Below are 17,363 nucleotides of genomic sequence, written 5' to 3' on the forward strand. Positions count from 1 at the left end.
GGGGGGCAGGGAATGGGAACATGTGGCTGAAGACATGGGGGGAAAAAAAGGAACTGCAGCAGAATCAATCTGATTGCTCTAAACTGCAGCTGATGTGCACTCTTGGGGAGAAGGCACTCTTTCAAATCCATCTATGAAAACAGATTTTTGTAACAGCAGAAGCTGACAAGGAAAGGTTCTGGTTAACAATAACTTCCCATACTGACTAACTGCCCGTTTTTCAAAAGGCTTTTTTGGTGTTAATATCACGTAAACCAACCCCCATGCAAATAAAAAGAAGCATCCCATAAAACTAATCCTGTAGGATCCTAAACTGACAATGCCTATGGAGCTACTGATGCTTTCAAAAGCAAGCAAATAAATACACACACACACCCCCCTCCCCATGCTGGTGTCCCCCTCCACCATTTACAAACACGACAAGCTTTTGTATTTCTGCTCGGGAAAGGTATTTTTTAGATGTACACAGTGGATGCATAGAGAGCATAAATCACGTAAAGCCGAGTGCGGTGCATTAAAGATTAAAGCAGAGAAGCTTTATACACAGTTGGTTTTCCAATAACCTCAACAGGAACATTCTCTCCAAAAAACTAACTATAGCTACAGGCACACACACACATATATATCCCTGTTTATGGCCACCTGCTCCTCTCCACAAAGACATCAGGCACACAAAGCAGGAAAATCGATAGCTTTTCTCTCCTAAATGGTCAACACATGTCCCTATCTGTGGCCACTTATTGCTGTTGGGCTTTAACACACCTCCACATTCCCAGTTATTGACACAAGATAAGAAGTGCTGGTTTCCAGAGCTGGTCCCTTTTATTGTGAAGCAGGATGAAGAGCATGAAGCGGGATTCTCATGGGTCAACGATCAAAAAGGATAAATGCAGTTATGTTGTTTTTTGGTTTTTTTTTTAAAAGAATGTAATGACGCGATTGTGTTTGAAGAGAACAACCAGCAGCCACCAAATAATCTCACAAGATTGGAAGGTCTCATCTTCGAGCATGTTGTAGGTAATTGCCTCGGAGGTTTTAAGTGAGGATTGCTCTACATGCTGCCCAAAGACCAAACGGAGCCTGCCGAGTCCTAAAACGTGGCCCACAGATGCCCTGTCCTTGGGGCTGCGAGAGAAGGACAAAGCTGATCAACGGCAGATTATTTCGTGTTGCTGACAAATACCATCAAACATTTTCTTTTTGCCTCTCCAAGCTGCATGTGCAAAGTAATACTACAATTATACAAGCTAAAATCTTTTTAAATGATAGTCATAAACGAGAGAAAGGTGACCCTGCATTTTAAAAATTGCACATTCTACCTTGACCACAGGGAGGTTTGGGTATTTGCCTCCCTAGTTACACTGACTGGTCCAGTTATTCCCAACCAATTCTATCTGCATGTATTTTATTCCAGAACAAACACTCAGTAGGGAAAATATATATAATCCTAGAAAAGGCAAAGCATAAATGGTAGAAGGACTATGCCAGAATTGTTACTCAGCTTTTACCAAGCAGAGAAGGCTCTGGAGTATTTTTCACTCTATGTCTTCTTAAATAGTACAACGTGGAAAACACAAAAAACCATAGCACTTGTTTGGGAAGTTGTTCATATACATGTATGTGCCCGTGCAGCACCACCAAATGCTTATTCATCTATAATTTTCAGTTGTCTCAATTTTAATCGGTAGGTTTACCCCACAGAGAAAAAAAAAAAAAAGACAGAACTGTAGTGCTGCATTTTGAAAAGTATGTTCACTTGAGCAGATGTACCTTCCAGAAGCCAATAAATTCTTTTTCAGAGTTTTTTTCAAAAACAAATATTTATACATCTCAGAGTAATCCTAACAAAGATAAGGAATTTTTTTTCCTTGGACAGGAATGCTTTAAGCACCTGCTGTTAAGGTCAAACTTGTATCCACAAGCCTATTATTGGGACAGTTACACACATGTCGTTGAGGGAACAGCTTGCTGAACATCTGAAAATGGCATGTGAAGCCCTTCAGGCTTAAACCAAAGAGTAAGATTTAAACCACAAAGAACATCCAAACATTTTCCTACCCTTATTATTCAACAGCTGATGTAAAACGAACTTGGGAAATCTCAATCCTTTTTTAAGGCAGATCAGTGTTTCCATTGGTGACTGCAAGAGGATGCCCTACAACCTTGTCTGCAGCAGATACAAATTGTGCAAGGAGCAGATTGCCAGCTGGACAGACAGGAGATGTTATTTCTGCTGGTAAGGTGAGAAGTAAGCACTGGTTATGGGCAGTACACAGAGCTGCAGGGGTGTATTTGTTCTAGAAAATGCTAACTGGGATTCAGTCATCAGCAGTGGGGAACGAACAAACCATCCCTCTGGGCACAACCTCTCCAACACCTTCTCCTCATCAGCAGACAGTTAAACTCAAGATTTCAGCTCTTTCTGGAGGGCCATGGAGATATCAGAGGGCTGGAGCTCCTCTGCTGTGAGGACAGGCTGAGAGAGTTGGGGGGTTCAGCCTGGAGAAGAGAAGGCTCTGGGGAGACCTTGGAGCCCCTTCCAGTCCCTTAAGGGGCTCCAGGAGAGATGGAGAGGGACTCTTGATCAGGAAGTTGGAGTGATAGTCTAGGGGGTAATGGCTTCAAACTGAAAGAGTAGAGATTTAGATTAGATATTATGATGAAATTCTCTGCTGTGAGGGTGGTGAGGCCCTGCCCAGGTTGCCCAGAGAAGCTGTGGCTGCCCCATCCCTGGAGGGGTTCGAGGCCAGGCTGGATGGGGCTTGGAGCAACCTGGTCTGATGTGAACTAAAGGAATCTCCTTAAAACAGATCCATAAGTAGTTAAGAGTTGTACATCAGGCTCTATCAAGAGCACTGCTTAGATTACACCAAATCTTTATATATCAACTTGCTCTGTCCAATCACAGTGGAAAATAATGATCCATAGTAAGAGAATGAGAAGGCTGGTGGCACACCTCATATTTGGGTTACATATTCCTAATCTGACTTGGGTCTAGTGTCATTTGGCAAAGCCACTTGCAAATCAAAGCAACTCAATTCGACTAAGAGATCTCGATTTAAAACCAAATAATTTAACTTTAAATTAATTACTGCAAGTGCATATTTAAGAAATTTATAAAAAAACCAAACAAACAAGCAAGCAATTTATTTCCTCCTATTTTTCCAAGATCTGAGTGTCCACCCACACTGCAGGGGGGCCAAATTCTAGGAGACAGAGAAGACTGGAGGTCTCGCCCAGCGGAACGGCGCAAGCGGCAGGATGGCAACGCTCCACCCAGGGACATTCCTGTCCCCTGGAACCATCGCAGCCCAGTAACGCAGGAAAGGAAGCCACGCTGGCTTTAATCATGCTGCTCTTCATCAAACGTGCTCTTCCTGGCTCGCTGCAACTGCAAAACTCAGCAAAGAATCTGGCCCCAACCATAATTCAAAACCAAAATGCCCCGACTGGCTTTATGCCTTGGAAAGTTTTGTTTATTCCTTTGGCTAGAACTTGCTTCAAGTGCAGCGATGTTATGCATCCTTTGTGTAATTATATATAAGATATATATCATACACAGGATACAGGCAAGAGTCAGGCATGTCATTTTTTTTTAAATTAGATATTTTCATCTGTTACGTTGCTGTCTGCTCTCAAGAAGCTCTGCCAAATTTTTACAGTCTACTCGAACAGAAGGAAACTATTACCTTATCAGCAGTAGATCGCATTTCCCTAAAATACATGAAATTAAAATACCACTAGAAAATCCCACAGGGAAGGGAACAGCTCCCCGACGCCCTGCTGCGAGACAGGAGAGAATTGGACATTTTACTACAGGATTAACAATAGGTGGAAGCAATAGTCTTCCAACATCTCCCCTTGCCAAAGAAAATAATAGCATCTATTGGCTCTAGAACGACCCACACGGATGCTGCCTTCAGTCAGACACGTTGCCTTTAGGCAACACAGAGAAAAAAAATACTCTCAAGGGGTCCCACTGAAAAAAAAAAATGCTGGAGATGCCAGATTGCTACTTGAGAGGGACACATATATACCCAGACGAGACAAAATTGTGGCATTATACCTCTTCCTGAAGAGAGAACTCTCAACTGTTTAAATACACGCCCATATTATTGCAGTTTGTAAATGTAGCAGAATCACCATCTCAGAAGAGAAGCTATTCCAAGGGAAGCTGCTTGACCTGACTAGAAACAAGGACCAGAGACCTAGATCTGCAGGGAGGAGAGAAAGGGGAACCTGTGTGCCACAGCTGGAGCTGCTGGAAAAGTCCTCCTTTTTGGCAGTGATGGTTTCCACCATGTCACCTCCAACCATGCTCCCCAGTGTTATGCATTCCTGTGTTCTCTTTTGGTCAGCCTCTAGTGCTCACTCAACCCATCACAAAGCCTATTCAATGTACTAAACCCACCCAAACACTCACTGGCTCCAGAAGATAACATGAACACATCACATTCTGGCAGGTTCCAATGCTTAATAACTCTTTCAGTGTAAAAATTTTTCCTAATATCCAATCTGAACCTCCCCTGGCACAACTTGAGGCCGTTTCACAGAATCACAGAACAATATAGGGCTGGAAGGGACCTCTGGAGATCTTCCAGTCCAACCCCCCTGCCAAAGCAAGTCCACCCAGAGCAGGCTGCACAGGAACATGCCCAGGTGGGTTCTGAATGTCTCCAGAGACAGAGACTCCACCACCTCCCTGGGCAGCCTGTCCCAGGACTCTGCCACCCTCAAAGTGAAGAAGCTCCTCCTCATGTTTAGATGGAACTTCTTATATTTCCTCTTGTCCTATCGCCTGTGACTTGGAAGAGACCAATCCCCCCTGGCTACCCCCTCCTTTCAGGGAGTTGGAGAGAGTGAGAAGGTCTCCCCTCAACCTCCTTGTCTCCAGGCTGAACACCCCCAGCTCCCTCAGCTGCTCCTCACAAGACTTGTGCTCCAGACCCCTCACCAGCTCCATTGCCCTTCTCCGGACCCACTCCAGCCCCTCAGTGTCTTTCTCGTCATGAGGGGCCCAAAACTGGACACAGCCCTTGAGGTGTGGTCTCGCCAGTGCCCAGTCCAGGGAGGACCATCACTGCCCTAGTCCTAGTAGCCACACTGTTCCTGATACAGGCCAGGATGCTGTTGGCCTTCTTGGCCACACTGCTGGCTCATATTCTCAAAATGGCACAAACAAAATCAACAACAACCCTCTGACATGTAACTTCCAGAGGAAAATGGTGTCTGATATTCTGGTATCAACCATCGCAGCTCAGTGGTGGGTGGTGAAAGCAATTTTATCAACAACAATGCGTAATCACTACGGGTATGTTTATTCTACAAGTATATCCCACGTTTCTCGATAAACAAATGGGCTTTCAAATCTCCAGTACTTTTCCCTGCAATCAGCCAAAAAAAAAAAAAATACTTAGAGGGGGAAAAAAAAAAAAAAAAAAAGAGTGCAAATATTACTTCATTGTACTTCAACTGGCACAACAAATATTGCAGGCAACTGAGATGCAAGTCTTAACGAACAGCAAAGGAGTAAATGCACCAGTTTGAGGGCGAAGAGCCAAGTGTTACCAGACCAGCTTCAGGAATGCCATTTACTGTTTACATACCAGAGACTTTCCAAAAGCAGATTTTTTTTCCCTCCCTTATTCCTGGCTTTTAAAAAATACTTACAATTCAAACTGGAACAAGAAAAGCAATGCCTACCCCAAAATTTGAGGAAGAAACCACAAGCAAACATTACACCATTTCACAGTGATATATTTGTTCAGTAAGTACATAAAAATAAAGACTAGCACATCGCAGAGACAGCAGTTTCAGTAAGACACTGCAGCCCAACAAGATGACATCTATAGTGTCTTAAAAATGATCTAAAACATTGCTGGACGCTCCAAGAGAAACACATTCTACCACATAATAAGAGGGAATATGGGTTCTAAAGAGAGACATGAAGGAAAATTAGGTTATTCAGAGTATGCTCTGAACTGAGCTCTCTACAGTTTGTTTCCTGCCACGGAACTCGCACACAAAAAATGCCTCCTCTCTTCCAGACACCTTCTTCACTCTTCCATAAAATAATTCTGTGCTTGCATTTGAGTAATGAGATAAAATGAGAATGTTTTCCAGCTACATCGTGCAAGCATGAGCAGATTTCCAAGAAATATTTATTCAGAGATTTTTATGAAGAAATATTGAACACGTTATCCTTATGGCACAGTAGTTTCCTCTAGGTATCCAGTGGCTTATGCTTATAGATCTCAGACTCAAATGCAGTAGAAATTCTGAGCATTTTGCTCTATGTTATCCATAGGTAGGTAACATCCTACTGCTACGGCTACCAGAATGAAGACGTAAGAAAAAGATGCCAGTACAGATGCCAGTATGATCTTTCCATAAAAATCATCTTTAATGCAGAGCCTTTGTTGCTCAAGCCCTCCTTCTGCAGCCAGCATGCACCAGATTAATCCCTTCCTGTAGCAGGGGGGCAGAGAAGATACCTATAAATAAGATTCAGGATAAGATATATACTGCACTTGGGTTTTCACCGTGTCTGTTTGCTGACAGTAAAGAGACTTCAGGATTAAATTTCCCAAACGCTTGCATGTCACTACTTGCTCAGAAGATGGTGATGGGTCGTGGGCACAAAGAGCAGACATTTATGATCATGATACACCATTCGACTCATACCCTCAAGGTAATGGTAATCACAGACTCATGGTGGGATTTTCAGATTTCTTCCTTGTCTGGAAATACAGTCTGGCTTATTTTCATGGAGGCAGAGGTACTAGAGTCCCAGGCTGGAGCAGAGAAGAGTCAGGCTATCCACAAAAATCCCTGCATTAAAGAAATCAGTCGCGCAGGTGTAAACTGCCAGGAAAGCCTTTAAGATTACAAGAAGAAATAGAATACTCATAGTTAAAATGTTGTGTTGCAAGTGTCAAAAAGCAGAAGTAAATAGCTAGGATTTGAAATTTTAAGAAGGAAGGAAACCAAGGGACCTCCTATGAATTCCATTCTCGAGCTAAGTAGACATAAATCCCTCTACCTCTAAGCTTCCTGATATTTTAGCCAATTTTCTTTCTTTTTGTGGATGAAACAGTGGCAGAAAGCAGTGTCTGGGAAGGGTGTATTTGTGCTTCCAAAGTGGACAATTAAAACTAAGCAGGGAAGAGCTGCAGAAGCAGAGAAGGTAGATGTGAAACTCCTTTTTGAAGAAAAGTGCTGGGGGTGGAGGGCAGGGAGAAAAATCATCATATTGAATGCAAAGTACAGAGCAGCAAAAAGAAAATGATGTGATGGACTGAGATATTACTGGGCTAGGAGTAGCTATTCCTTCCCATCCTTACCTTTTAAACACTGTTATTCAGTTCCTTTCTATTACTTTTGCCACTAAACGTTACCAACAGCAGGGAATTTGTTTTACAGGCTAACAGCATCAATACAATGAAGAAAACAACCACTTGCTGGGTTATTCCTGAGCCTGAAAACAAGAACTGGAAGTAAAGGGGATAAGTTACTGAGGAATGTGTAGGGAGCTGAAGGCAAGGCAGAATCTGTTGTGGACCAGGATTCCCTCAGACTATTCATAGAATGGTTTGGCTTGGAAGGGACCTTAAAGATCACCCAGTTCCAACCCCCTGCCCTGGGCAGGGACACCTCCCACCAGACCAGGTTGCTCCAAGCCCCATCCAGCCTGGCCTTGAACCCCTCCAGGGATGGGGCAGCCACAGCTTCTCTGGGCAACCTGGGCCAGGGTCTCACCACCCTCACAGCAAAGAATTTCTTCCTCGTATCTCATCTAATTTTTTGCCTCTTTCAGTTTAAAACTATTTCCCCTCATCCTATGGCTCTCCTCCCTGATCCAGAGTCCTCCCCATCTCTCCTGGAGCCCCTTTAGGGACTGGAAGGGGCTCTAAGGTCTCCCTGGAGCCTTCTCTTCTCCAGGCTGAACCCCCCAACTCTCTCAGCCTGTCCTCACAGCAGAGGGGCTCCCAGAAACCCTGGAAGTCCTCTACACACATCCCATGAGACGATCTGGATCAGAAAACCTGAATGGCTGAGGGATGGACAAGGAGGTGGGAAACGACAGCTCACACACCTCATGAAGCAGAGATCTGCCCCATTCTCTGTGCTTACTACACATCCTCATGCTGACACGCTGTGGGGACAAGAAGCAGAACAAGACACGACTGCTGCTTCAGCTGGCACCACCACACCTGGAAATCACAGCCTCTGAGTCAGAATGGCTTCCTGGTGAGGCTGCACAGGGCGCAGAACCCATGAAAGTTCAAGGGTGGTGTTTGAAAATACTTTTAACCACTAAAAGCAGCTGTGCCCCATCTCTTCCACCTGGCTGTTCATTCATATCTCCAGGTCACCTTCCCTTTCTCACTTGCATAAATAAGGGTGTGGAAAGGAGAACAAATAGCAACTTTTTTTTTTTTCCCCCCATACTGGATTAGTTTCAACTCGAATCAGCTCCCTGATCTGATTCACTGTCTGGCCACGCAAATGTTCATGCCAGTATAAGCAAAAACATTGCAGGGACAGAACAAAAGGCCAGAGGTAGCAATAGAGCGGGACCAGTTCTTTCAGAGATTGTATCAGCTTAAAAGTGTTTGCAAATCCAAGCTCTAAGAGCATAAATGTTTGCACCTCAGCCACTTAACGCCTGATGTTGAAAACCCTGCAAGAAGAATTGGAAAAATGTGAAAGCGATGACTTTGCTTGTAGATATAGGAAACGGAGTAATAGGTTTGTGTTATTTTCATTGTAGCCTCGAGTTCCTAACCATGTTATTAGTATAATTAGTAAATGTTAGCAAATTAGACAACTGAAGTAGGTAAACTCAAACGCAGTAAGGATTATAAGGATGAACAGCATAAACTCAAAAAAAAAATAATAAATCTTTGGACTCTCCCAAACCACAGTAAGAAGGATCCTGCAGGAAAGGAACTCCTCCATCCCTGGCCACCAGATAATATCCCTTCAGTCATCTTTCTAACAAAGGCTGCTCCTGAAGCACCGGGTGAGCGTTTAGGTTCTTACGGTATTAGCTACCCACATCATCTGCACGTTCTGCCTTGCCAGATGGCCTGTAATCTGGTCTCCCTTGAAGCTGAAAGCATCCCATTAAAACTCCTAATTGGGGTAATATATTCATAAAGTAATGACCTCAGTCTGTGTTTCTCAAAGTGGGTTACATCATCCAAAAGGATCACGAGAAAGCTCTAAGGCAATCAATAAGAGCCATGAAAACCCAACTGTATTTAAAAAAAACAACAAAACAAACCATAAAAATATATAAAATTATAGAAAATGTGTGATGATAATAAAACCAAATTATACTTAAACATATTGACAGCAAAAGCAAGTTCCTCAAGTCTGAGGGAGTGTTGTACAACTGCAGACTGCTCACAGCCAACTCGTACCCCTCTCTGTGGAGGAGGAGGAGGAGTTTCCACTGGCAATTAATGAAAGTTGGATTTTTCTCAGGCTTGTATGGGAGAAGGGAAGGTAAAGGGCTAAGGCAGGTAATAACAGATGTGGAATTTTTTTTTTTTTTTTGAAAAAATAATATTGATTTAAATAATTTTTGAAGAACTGACATTATAGAAATTTGGTAGATTTTTTAGAACTTTGCAAGGTCCAGCCTAGCACTGTGTTTTGAAATAATTTTGCTAATATCCACCCTTCAAGAAGAGCAGAATTAAGTCCTGCACCAATCACTAATGGAAATTCCATCTGTAACATTTTCAACCTTGAGTTTTTAAATAGACAAGGAGGGAACAACCACGAGTAAGACCTTCTGAATGTACAGTCTGTTGCACTAAGGTCTAGCCTGTGGCTCACAGTTTATTGGGTTGGTTTGAGAAATTTAACAAGATTGGCCAGTTTTACTTCTATGTCTCCAATGTCCTGTGGACAACCTGAAACTTCAGTTTTATCAAAGGTAGCTTTGGACAGAGGCACACAGTAGGAGCAATACTAGAAAGAGAATGGAAAAAAAAAAAAAAGAACAGGTAATAGAGAAGCTGTTTAGAATAATTAGCTATGGGATGCAACAGGAGAGTCAATGGGCCTTCCCTCAAACATTTTGCTGACATAAATTCAGGCAGAAGGCAGTGAACACGAAACATCTTTAGTCACCTCTTCCTCCCTAACACATGGGAGCAGGTTTCTATCAAGTTGCCATTTACAGGTCCTGGAATTCCACTTTACCCACCCTGTTTTCCAGGCATCTATCCATTTGGTCGTCCTCCTAGCAGTGGGTACAGTTTTTTCTCCCTCATTAGGCTTCTTTATCCAGTAAGAGAGATAATTAATCAAATTATAATCAATACAGGGGAAAGAGTAAAGGACTCTTCCTTCTTCTAGCATAGCCACTGCCCGATAGAAATGAAACAGTTCAAATCCAAAAAGCATATTAAACACATCTGAATTATTACACCCCTAATAAAGCGGGGCAAAACCTGCTTTCTGGTAAGGCTTTCCCCCTAATTATTAGTGACCTCTATACTAGAGATTTCAATAGCATCAAAACAACGCATGCACTCCAGTCAGATGAAGTTACAATCTCCATGTTTGGCACATCAGAGAAACGGGTGCACTTACAAGATTCTTAGCCATTTACCTCCCAGACACTCAAGAGCACTCTCAGCACAACACTTCGCAAAACACAGGGTACAAAACTAAAATATACCACTTGACAAAATAAGAAGTTTCACTGAAATTGCTACAAAGCAACACGTTTATTAGTGTAACAGGAACCAAATGCAATACTCAACCACAGATGGAAACCGCTTTCAGTACACCAAAGTCCAAAGTACACAATTTTTGCCATCCATCATACACATTAACATAATATAAAGAAACCTAGCTAATTGCACGTATTTGGCCCAGCCACAGAAAGACATGTGTGCAGATGATACATACAACTCTTCTCTATTGAGTGGAAGCATTAGTGTTTGCAGTATATTAACAATTTTCAAGAGAATTCCAAGACAATGCAGTTCAAGCCTCACTGTCTTACGTGCGTGTGAAGCAGAACTTCAGCTCATGAACAGCTCATAATATTCAGGAATTCACCTTTAATGCTCAGAAGTAGCATTTAAAAGTAAAGAAAATATTTAACCTCTTTCTGAAAAAAAAAAAAAAGGCAGGAAAGCTACTAGAAGGAGATTTTTAGAACTGATTAAAGGCTTTGAGCGTGCATGAAATAAAAGCGCACAATTATCAGAGCAGTGATCTGAAAGCACTTTCAAAACACCCAGAAATGCAGACTGCCTGCTTTAAATTTTACAGCTTTAAGTTTTAACTTCTTTGGCCTTGGCCAAAACTATAAAGACAAGTTTCCTCTGATAATAGCATTTAGATTCAGAAGCAAATAATTTACTGTCTCCACCTTTTGAACTTGATCAAGTATGTCCCTATTTTTTAAAATTTAGGAATGTTTAACAGCACACGTAAGATAGAGAACTCTCATTGTTATTCCAATAAAGTGGGGCTATAAAAGCCCAGATGAGGTTATTGTGTGGGATTCAGTTCAAAGTTAAATGTCCACCTCATAGAATCACAGGATGGTTAGAGTTGGAAAGGACCTTAAAGACCATCCAGTTCCAAGCCCCCCCGCCATGGGCAGGGACACCTCCCACCAGACCAGGTTGCTCCAAGCCCCATCCAGCCTGGCCTTGAACCCCTCCAGGGATGGGACAGCCACAGCTTCTGGGCAACCTGGGCCAGGCTCTCACCACCCTCACAGCAAAGAATTTCTTCCTGATACCTAATCTAAATCACCTTTCTTTCAGTTTAGCTATCTATTGTCCCATTCTAATCATCAGAGCTCCATTCCAACCCAACCAAAAGGGCTTAAGTCACCTCATCTTCAAAGCAGACACCCAATCAGTCAGCTACATTGCACTTCACATTACATTGACTGCATCTAGAAGATACCTACTGACTACAAAGCAGCTTAGACATCTCAGGTTGATTCCCTTGCCCATACATTTGAGATGCCATGGGGTAATAAACCCTTGTCTCCAGCTTTTCTTTTGCAGAAGGGCATTGGTCTCCTACTGGCCATGCCATGTCTACTGACCTTGTGCAGTTGTCTCTGCTAACCTCAAGCATCATAAATGGCCACAGACACCTTACTATTTTCAAAGTACACAGCACTGCTAGCATAGATGCAGGAACCTACATTCAGGTATTGATCTCAAATGGAATCTCTTCTGTTATGTTACTAAAGACAATTTCTGAGAAAATAGAAAAAGGTATGAATTATTATGAAGTAATAAGTGCATAAAAAGAAGATAAAAACTTTCAGGAATATATTTATTTCAGTAAGTCTAACAAGCACAGTATTTAAAATTTTCCTATAGTTTTGTATGGTTTAGACATAATTCCCATGCAATTAAAAATACATGTAGAAACAGATGTAGTCATTTTCTACCAGCAGATTTTCTTGTAAGCCTTTTAAAGCCAATAACGTTATACCAAAGGGCAAATTTTGCCCAGCATTTTGATTTCCCATCCCCTTTCCAATTACTACAAAATACAGCATTATTTATAGCCTGAAATGTGTTCTACAACATTCTTAGAACTACAGTACGTTTGCCAGATCTCTCATACAAGTTACTGAAAATCAGAAATCGTTACTTTAGCGACGCTTTTTTCACAAGAGATCTTTCCCTGCTCCCAGTTATGCTTTAGAAGCTTCTCAGGAAGCTCTAATCAAGGTGAACCTTCTTATATAACCAATATTTGAATAAATAAATTGAAAAATACTTACGGTTGACATGATCAATATAGTATACACCAATCTGAGGATCATATGCAGCTTCCCATCCCCACGGCAGTTCATCCCCAACACAATCCGCAAATGACAAGGGCTTTGTTAACCTAAAAACAAAGAAACAAGATAATGGCATAGCTTTTCTCGCTTCCATACGTGTTTGTTATTCATATTAATTCTGTTCTGATAATAACTAAAGAAAGATTGCCAGGAGAAAGGAGAGCAAGTTGTTTTCTCATTCTTAAAGTTTAGGCTTTTGATTGTTTTTCCCTATTCCATCCTTCTGAATTCATTAACTCAAAAAAACATAATACAAGTTATTGCAAACGTTTTTCAGTACAGGCACTCAAGTGAGAAATTCACTGCAACATCTTTCACATTTGACAGTTTAAAATTAAACAATAACCAATAGCTTGTAGAAAAAGACATTTATACTTCTATTTGTCCAGAAGAACTGGACCCTTCAACCTTGAGTCTGTGATGAGAGCACAGGATTTCAAGGTCATCTTCTCTAATGACCACAGATGGGGAAACTCAGAGAAGAGCACGCAACCATCTCGGATGCACATACTTGAATAAAATCAGCAGCAGCATGGAGAAGGAGCACAAAGAGTACACATTTTATAAGTAACATTTAATGAGCCTTCAGATGCCCAAATGGTACCTTTCTAGGAAGAGAGACAATTAAAGTTTTTCATTTTCATAATGGAGCATCTATTTGTTACAAGAAATAGATTGATAACAAGAATTCATGGGCTCTTTTCCAACAACTTTTCCACAGCTGAGCAAAGCTTTACATCATATTTTTGCCACCTTTTTTTTTTTTTTAATGAATATTGAGTTTCCTGTTGATAAACCCACAGATAAATGCCATGTGCTTTTCATCTGCACTCCTCACCGATTTTATTATCAATCAGACACTGACTTCTTACTATTATAGCACATTCTGTAGGTCAGACCACTCTGGCCATGGGGATGTTCCCTCCAGGTGTTATCACCTGTCAGATATCAGACACCATGAAAAATAGCAGCCAATCTCCCATCCCAGCCACTCCATAAATTAAAGTGACACTAAAAAAACTGTGGAAAAGCACTTGAGTGACCCACTCTGGACCTTAAACAAAAGAAGAAGAAGGAGACAGAGACCCCAGAAAACAGGCAGTAGGGGGACAAATTACTCTATAAATTCTGCTCTGCTGGATCAAGCTTGGCCATTGCAGCCTTAAGACTGACAAAGTAGACTTTTAAAACACAAAAAAGTTTGTACATAACAAGATCACAATTACTTGAGTGTTACAACCCCACAACTCTCTTTTTTTGTTCCAGATTCTTTCAGTAGCACAAGATTTTTCAGCCTGACACAGATTTACAATTCAGAAGCAATCAGCACAAAGCGATACCCCATTGCTTGGCGCCCTCAGAACTGTCTCAAACTAAACAGGATTTTCAAAAATCCTTTCAAGATACATCTGGAAAATGGATGAGATTAACATGACATGAAGTAAAATGCCAGAGAAAATTTGCAGGACAAAAGTTGAAAGGAAAGAGAGTTACAAGATGTAATTGGAAAGGAAATAATACTTAGAGCAAGGACTGAAGGAATCTTGTCCGTGTGAAGATCATTATCACAACCTATGATAGATGGATTGCCATTATGTTCATTAACCATGACCCAAGAAAAATGAGGTTTATTGCACCATAATAGAGGATTAAGTGCTGCATCTCAGGGCACTGATACTCTGAGGTAGTTCATAACACTTTTTCAGTTTGTAGTCATCAATTGACATGTTCTTAGAAGAATGCCCATACTCTAGAAAGAATGACTTAAAGTCCACATTTTGTATAGTATGAAGTTTATTTCATTAAGAAAAGGTGGGGTTTTTTTTAAATGCATATCGTTAAGCTCAAGTATTCTCACCTATGGGCACCTTTTTTTTTTAACCTTGTAGAACTCCTTCCAAGTGAAGACTCATGTATTAGCCTTTAACTCCTATATAACATTTTTACCTACTGAACCCTATATAACACTCCCATTTCAGCACCTGGACTCAAATGATACTCCCCAGCCAGGAGAACAAGAAGTGGGTGTGCGTAACGAGAAGTGGCTACTCTTCAGATAACCAGGAAATATTCTGTAATTCCATTATGTAAACAGTATATAATTATGTTATTGCCAATCACTTCACAGATGCCCTGGGAAACCTGGGAGACAAATACTGCTTACAAACTGAGAAGCTGTATTACCACCTCATTTTTCTTTAAAGTTTTCAAAATACAAAGTTAACTAAGATCTTATAACGTAGATTCTACGATGATGTATGTTATCTTTAATAGTCGCTACGGCCTCTGCAGTGATGCCTATAAGAATGTCTCTATATGCATCTAGAGTTAATAAAGAGGATGATGATGCTGTAAAATGGAACCATAACTACAGGCTGATGGATTGTCCGGGCAATATTGTTCCATTTGGACAACTTTCTTGCTTGATGCACTCCCTAGACCACAAAAATAGGAGAAGAAAGGTTTCTTCCTAAGGCCAGGGCCTACAAAAAATGAGACATTCACAACATATATTAGTGAATGTTATCTTTCTGCTGAGATACAAGCAGCCCACAGTATTTCATGCTTCTGTGATCTGAGATTATCAATGTGCGTGTTCTTAAAAACATGAATGCATGTGTATGTATATATACACACTCACATGCTATTTTCAACACGTTGTTCTATACAAGAGTAATGCTGTGTTCCTTCTCTGGCTCCTTTTTTTCCTCCAAAATCCATCCAGGATTAAATCAATGGTAACACTGAACCAGAGGTTATCCATATCATGATTAGGACTCTACTTTATCAATAGGAAACTCTGGACTTTGGTCTTTGCTCTCTTCTGAACTCAGCTGATACCAGCATCACTCACCTCCTTGGTGTACTTCAAGGATTTTATCCACATGTTGAAGGACTACGTGGGTACAGTTTGACCTGTTTTGCTTAGATAGAACTACTTGCATCAATTTTTTAAGACTGATTTATTGTGATTTATAATAGATACGGTGGAGGGTGTAGGGAAGAAAGAAAGTTTACAGTAGGCAGAGATCAGAAAACTGGGGGGACAGGGAAGAGGGGGGAAGAGACACAGACCAAAAAACACCAAACCACAACAAATCTTTTCCTAAATTAGAAAGCAATAAAATGCAGGTTGGTAGCAGGTACATAACTACCTGAGAATTACATACAGGTTCACCTTAATCTCTTTCAAAATTACTTCCAAGAATACCTCCTTTGCTGTGTGGTGCTTGACCTATAATCAAGATTTGGAGTTTTGAATTCAATTATAACTACAGTCAACGTGCAACTTCTAAAGCAACATCAAGATGCATTTGAAAACTTTCTCCAAATCCTAATTATCCCCTACTCAAAATGACCTCCTGTTCTTTGCCACCTAGCAAGGTATTGTATGACACTTCTATGAAGCACTGTACTGATTAAATTTCACACCCATTCATCCTCATACATAATGAGGCACATCCCATTATTTATTTTCTCTTACAATGCAGTACTCACTAGTACCTTTCCTAGACAGAAACTGTTCTGAAAAATGTACCTCTTTTCCACACTCTAGGAATTGAGAACACAGAACAAAAGTTACTATTTAGAAGTACAGGAATGAGCAGCTATTAAAACATATCAGAAGAAACCCAACAGAAGCACAGAACAGGAACATATGATCAGCATCAGCTAATTTCTTATTTTGCAAAAGAATGACTGAAGGCATTTTTTTTAATTATTATTTAGTTTATCTAATGTATTTTGATCCAGTAGTTGAAGACCAGCAAATGTAAAAATTCAAATCACATAATCAGGCAAAGGAATGTATAACTGGAAGAAGAAAAATGTTCTAAATTCTTCACTAGAACTCCTGAATTTAGTGCTCAAGTTGGATCTTAAAATCAATTCAATCCTTACCCAACTTTCTAATGCTATAGGCATAATGACTTTGAAGGATCTATAAACATGCCTTCTAATCCCATCTCAAATACCCTCCCAAACATGGATTTTACTCACTTCAGGCACGCAAGATGGATTTCTTACATAAAACTCAGGGCTGCAATTCATCTCATTACCTTCAGAAGTTAGTTATCTAACCCAGATTAGTCCTTCAGGTTCCCTTAGAGAGGCTGATTCAGCACATCTGTTTAGATTGAAGATGAAGCACACTGAAGGTTCCCCCCTTTTTCTGGTGATGACAGGAGAAGTCCGATTGCAGGCTCCTTGGCCTATAGAAGGTAACCTAACTAAATTATAAGCAGGATGAATACTATAGCAGGCAGCAGAGAGAGAGCATATAGAACAGCAAAAGAGACCAAGCTCCATGTTACAGGTCAGAGTTGAAGAGATCCATTGCCAGTACCTATGGCTGAGGTCAGGATCCATTCACAGCCAGAAAGTTACATTACATCGGGAAGACAATTTTCTCTTCTGGATTACAGTGGCCTAAACTGCAACAAAATGCATTTAATTTCTATTACTAATACTGCTGTCACTTTCCTAACTTTATAAAGTGGTAACTGGGCCATTT

General features: G+C 41.0%; 1 protein-coding gene across 1 annotated transcript in view; it reads right to left on the reverse strand.

The window, feature by feature from the left end:
* WWC2 (WW and C2 domain containing 2) overlaps positions 1–17,363 on the reverse strand; it is a 98,542-nt gene that overhangs the window by 52,782 nt on the left and 28,397 nt on the right. Inside the window, exon 2 of the mRNA XM_014945647.1 lies at positions 12,788–12,897. Coding sequence (XP_014801133.1) covers positions 12,788–12,897 — 110 coding nt within the window. The remainder of the gene's footprint in view (positions 1–12,787; positions 12,898–17,363) is intronic.

Source organism: Calidris pugnax, unplaced genomic scaffold (genome assembly GCF_001431845.1).
Source record: "Calidris pugnax isolate Ruff unplaced genomic scaffold, ASM143184v1 scaffold58, whole genome shotgun sequence".
Lineage (NCBI taxonomy): Eukaryota > Metazoa > Chordata > Aves > Charadriiformes > Scolopacidae > Calidris > Calidris pugnax.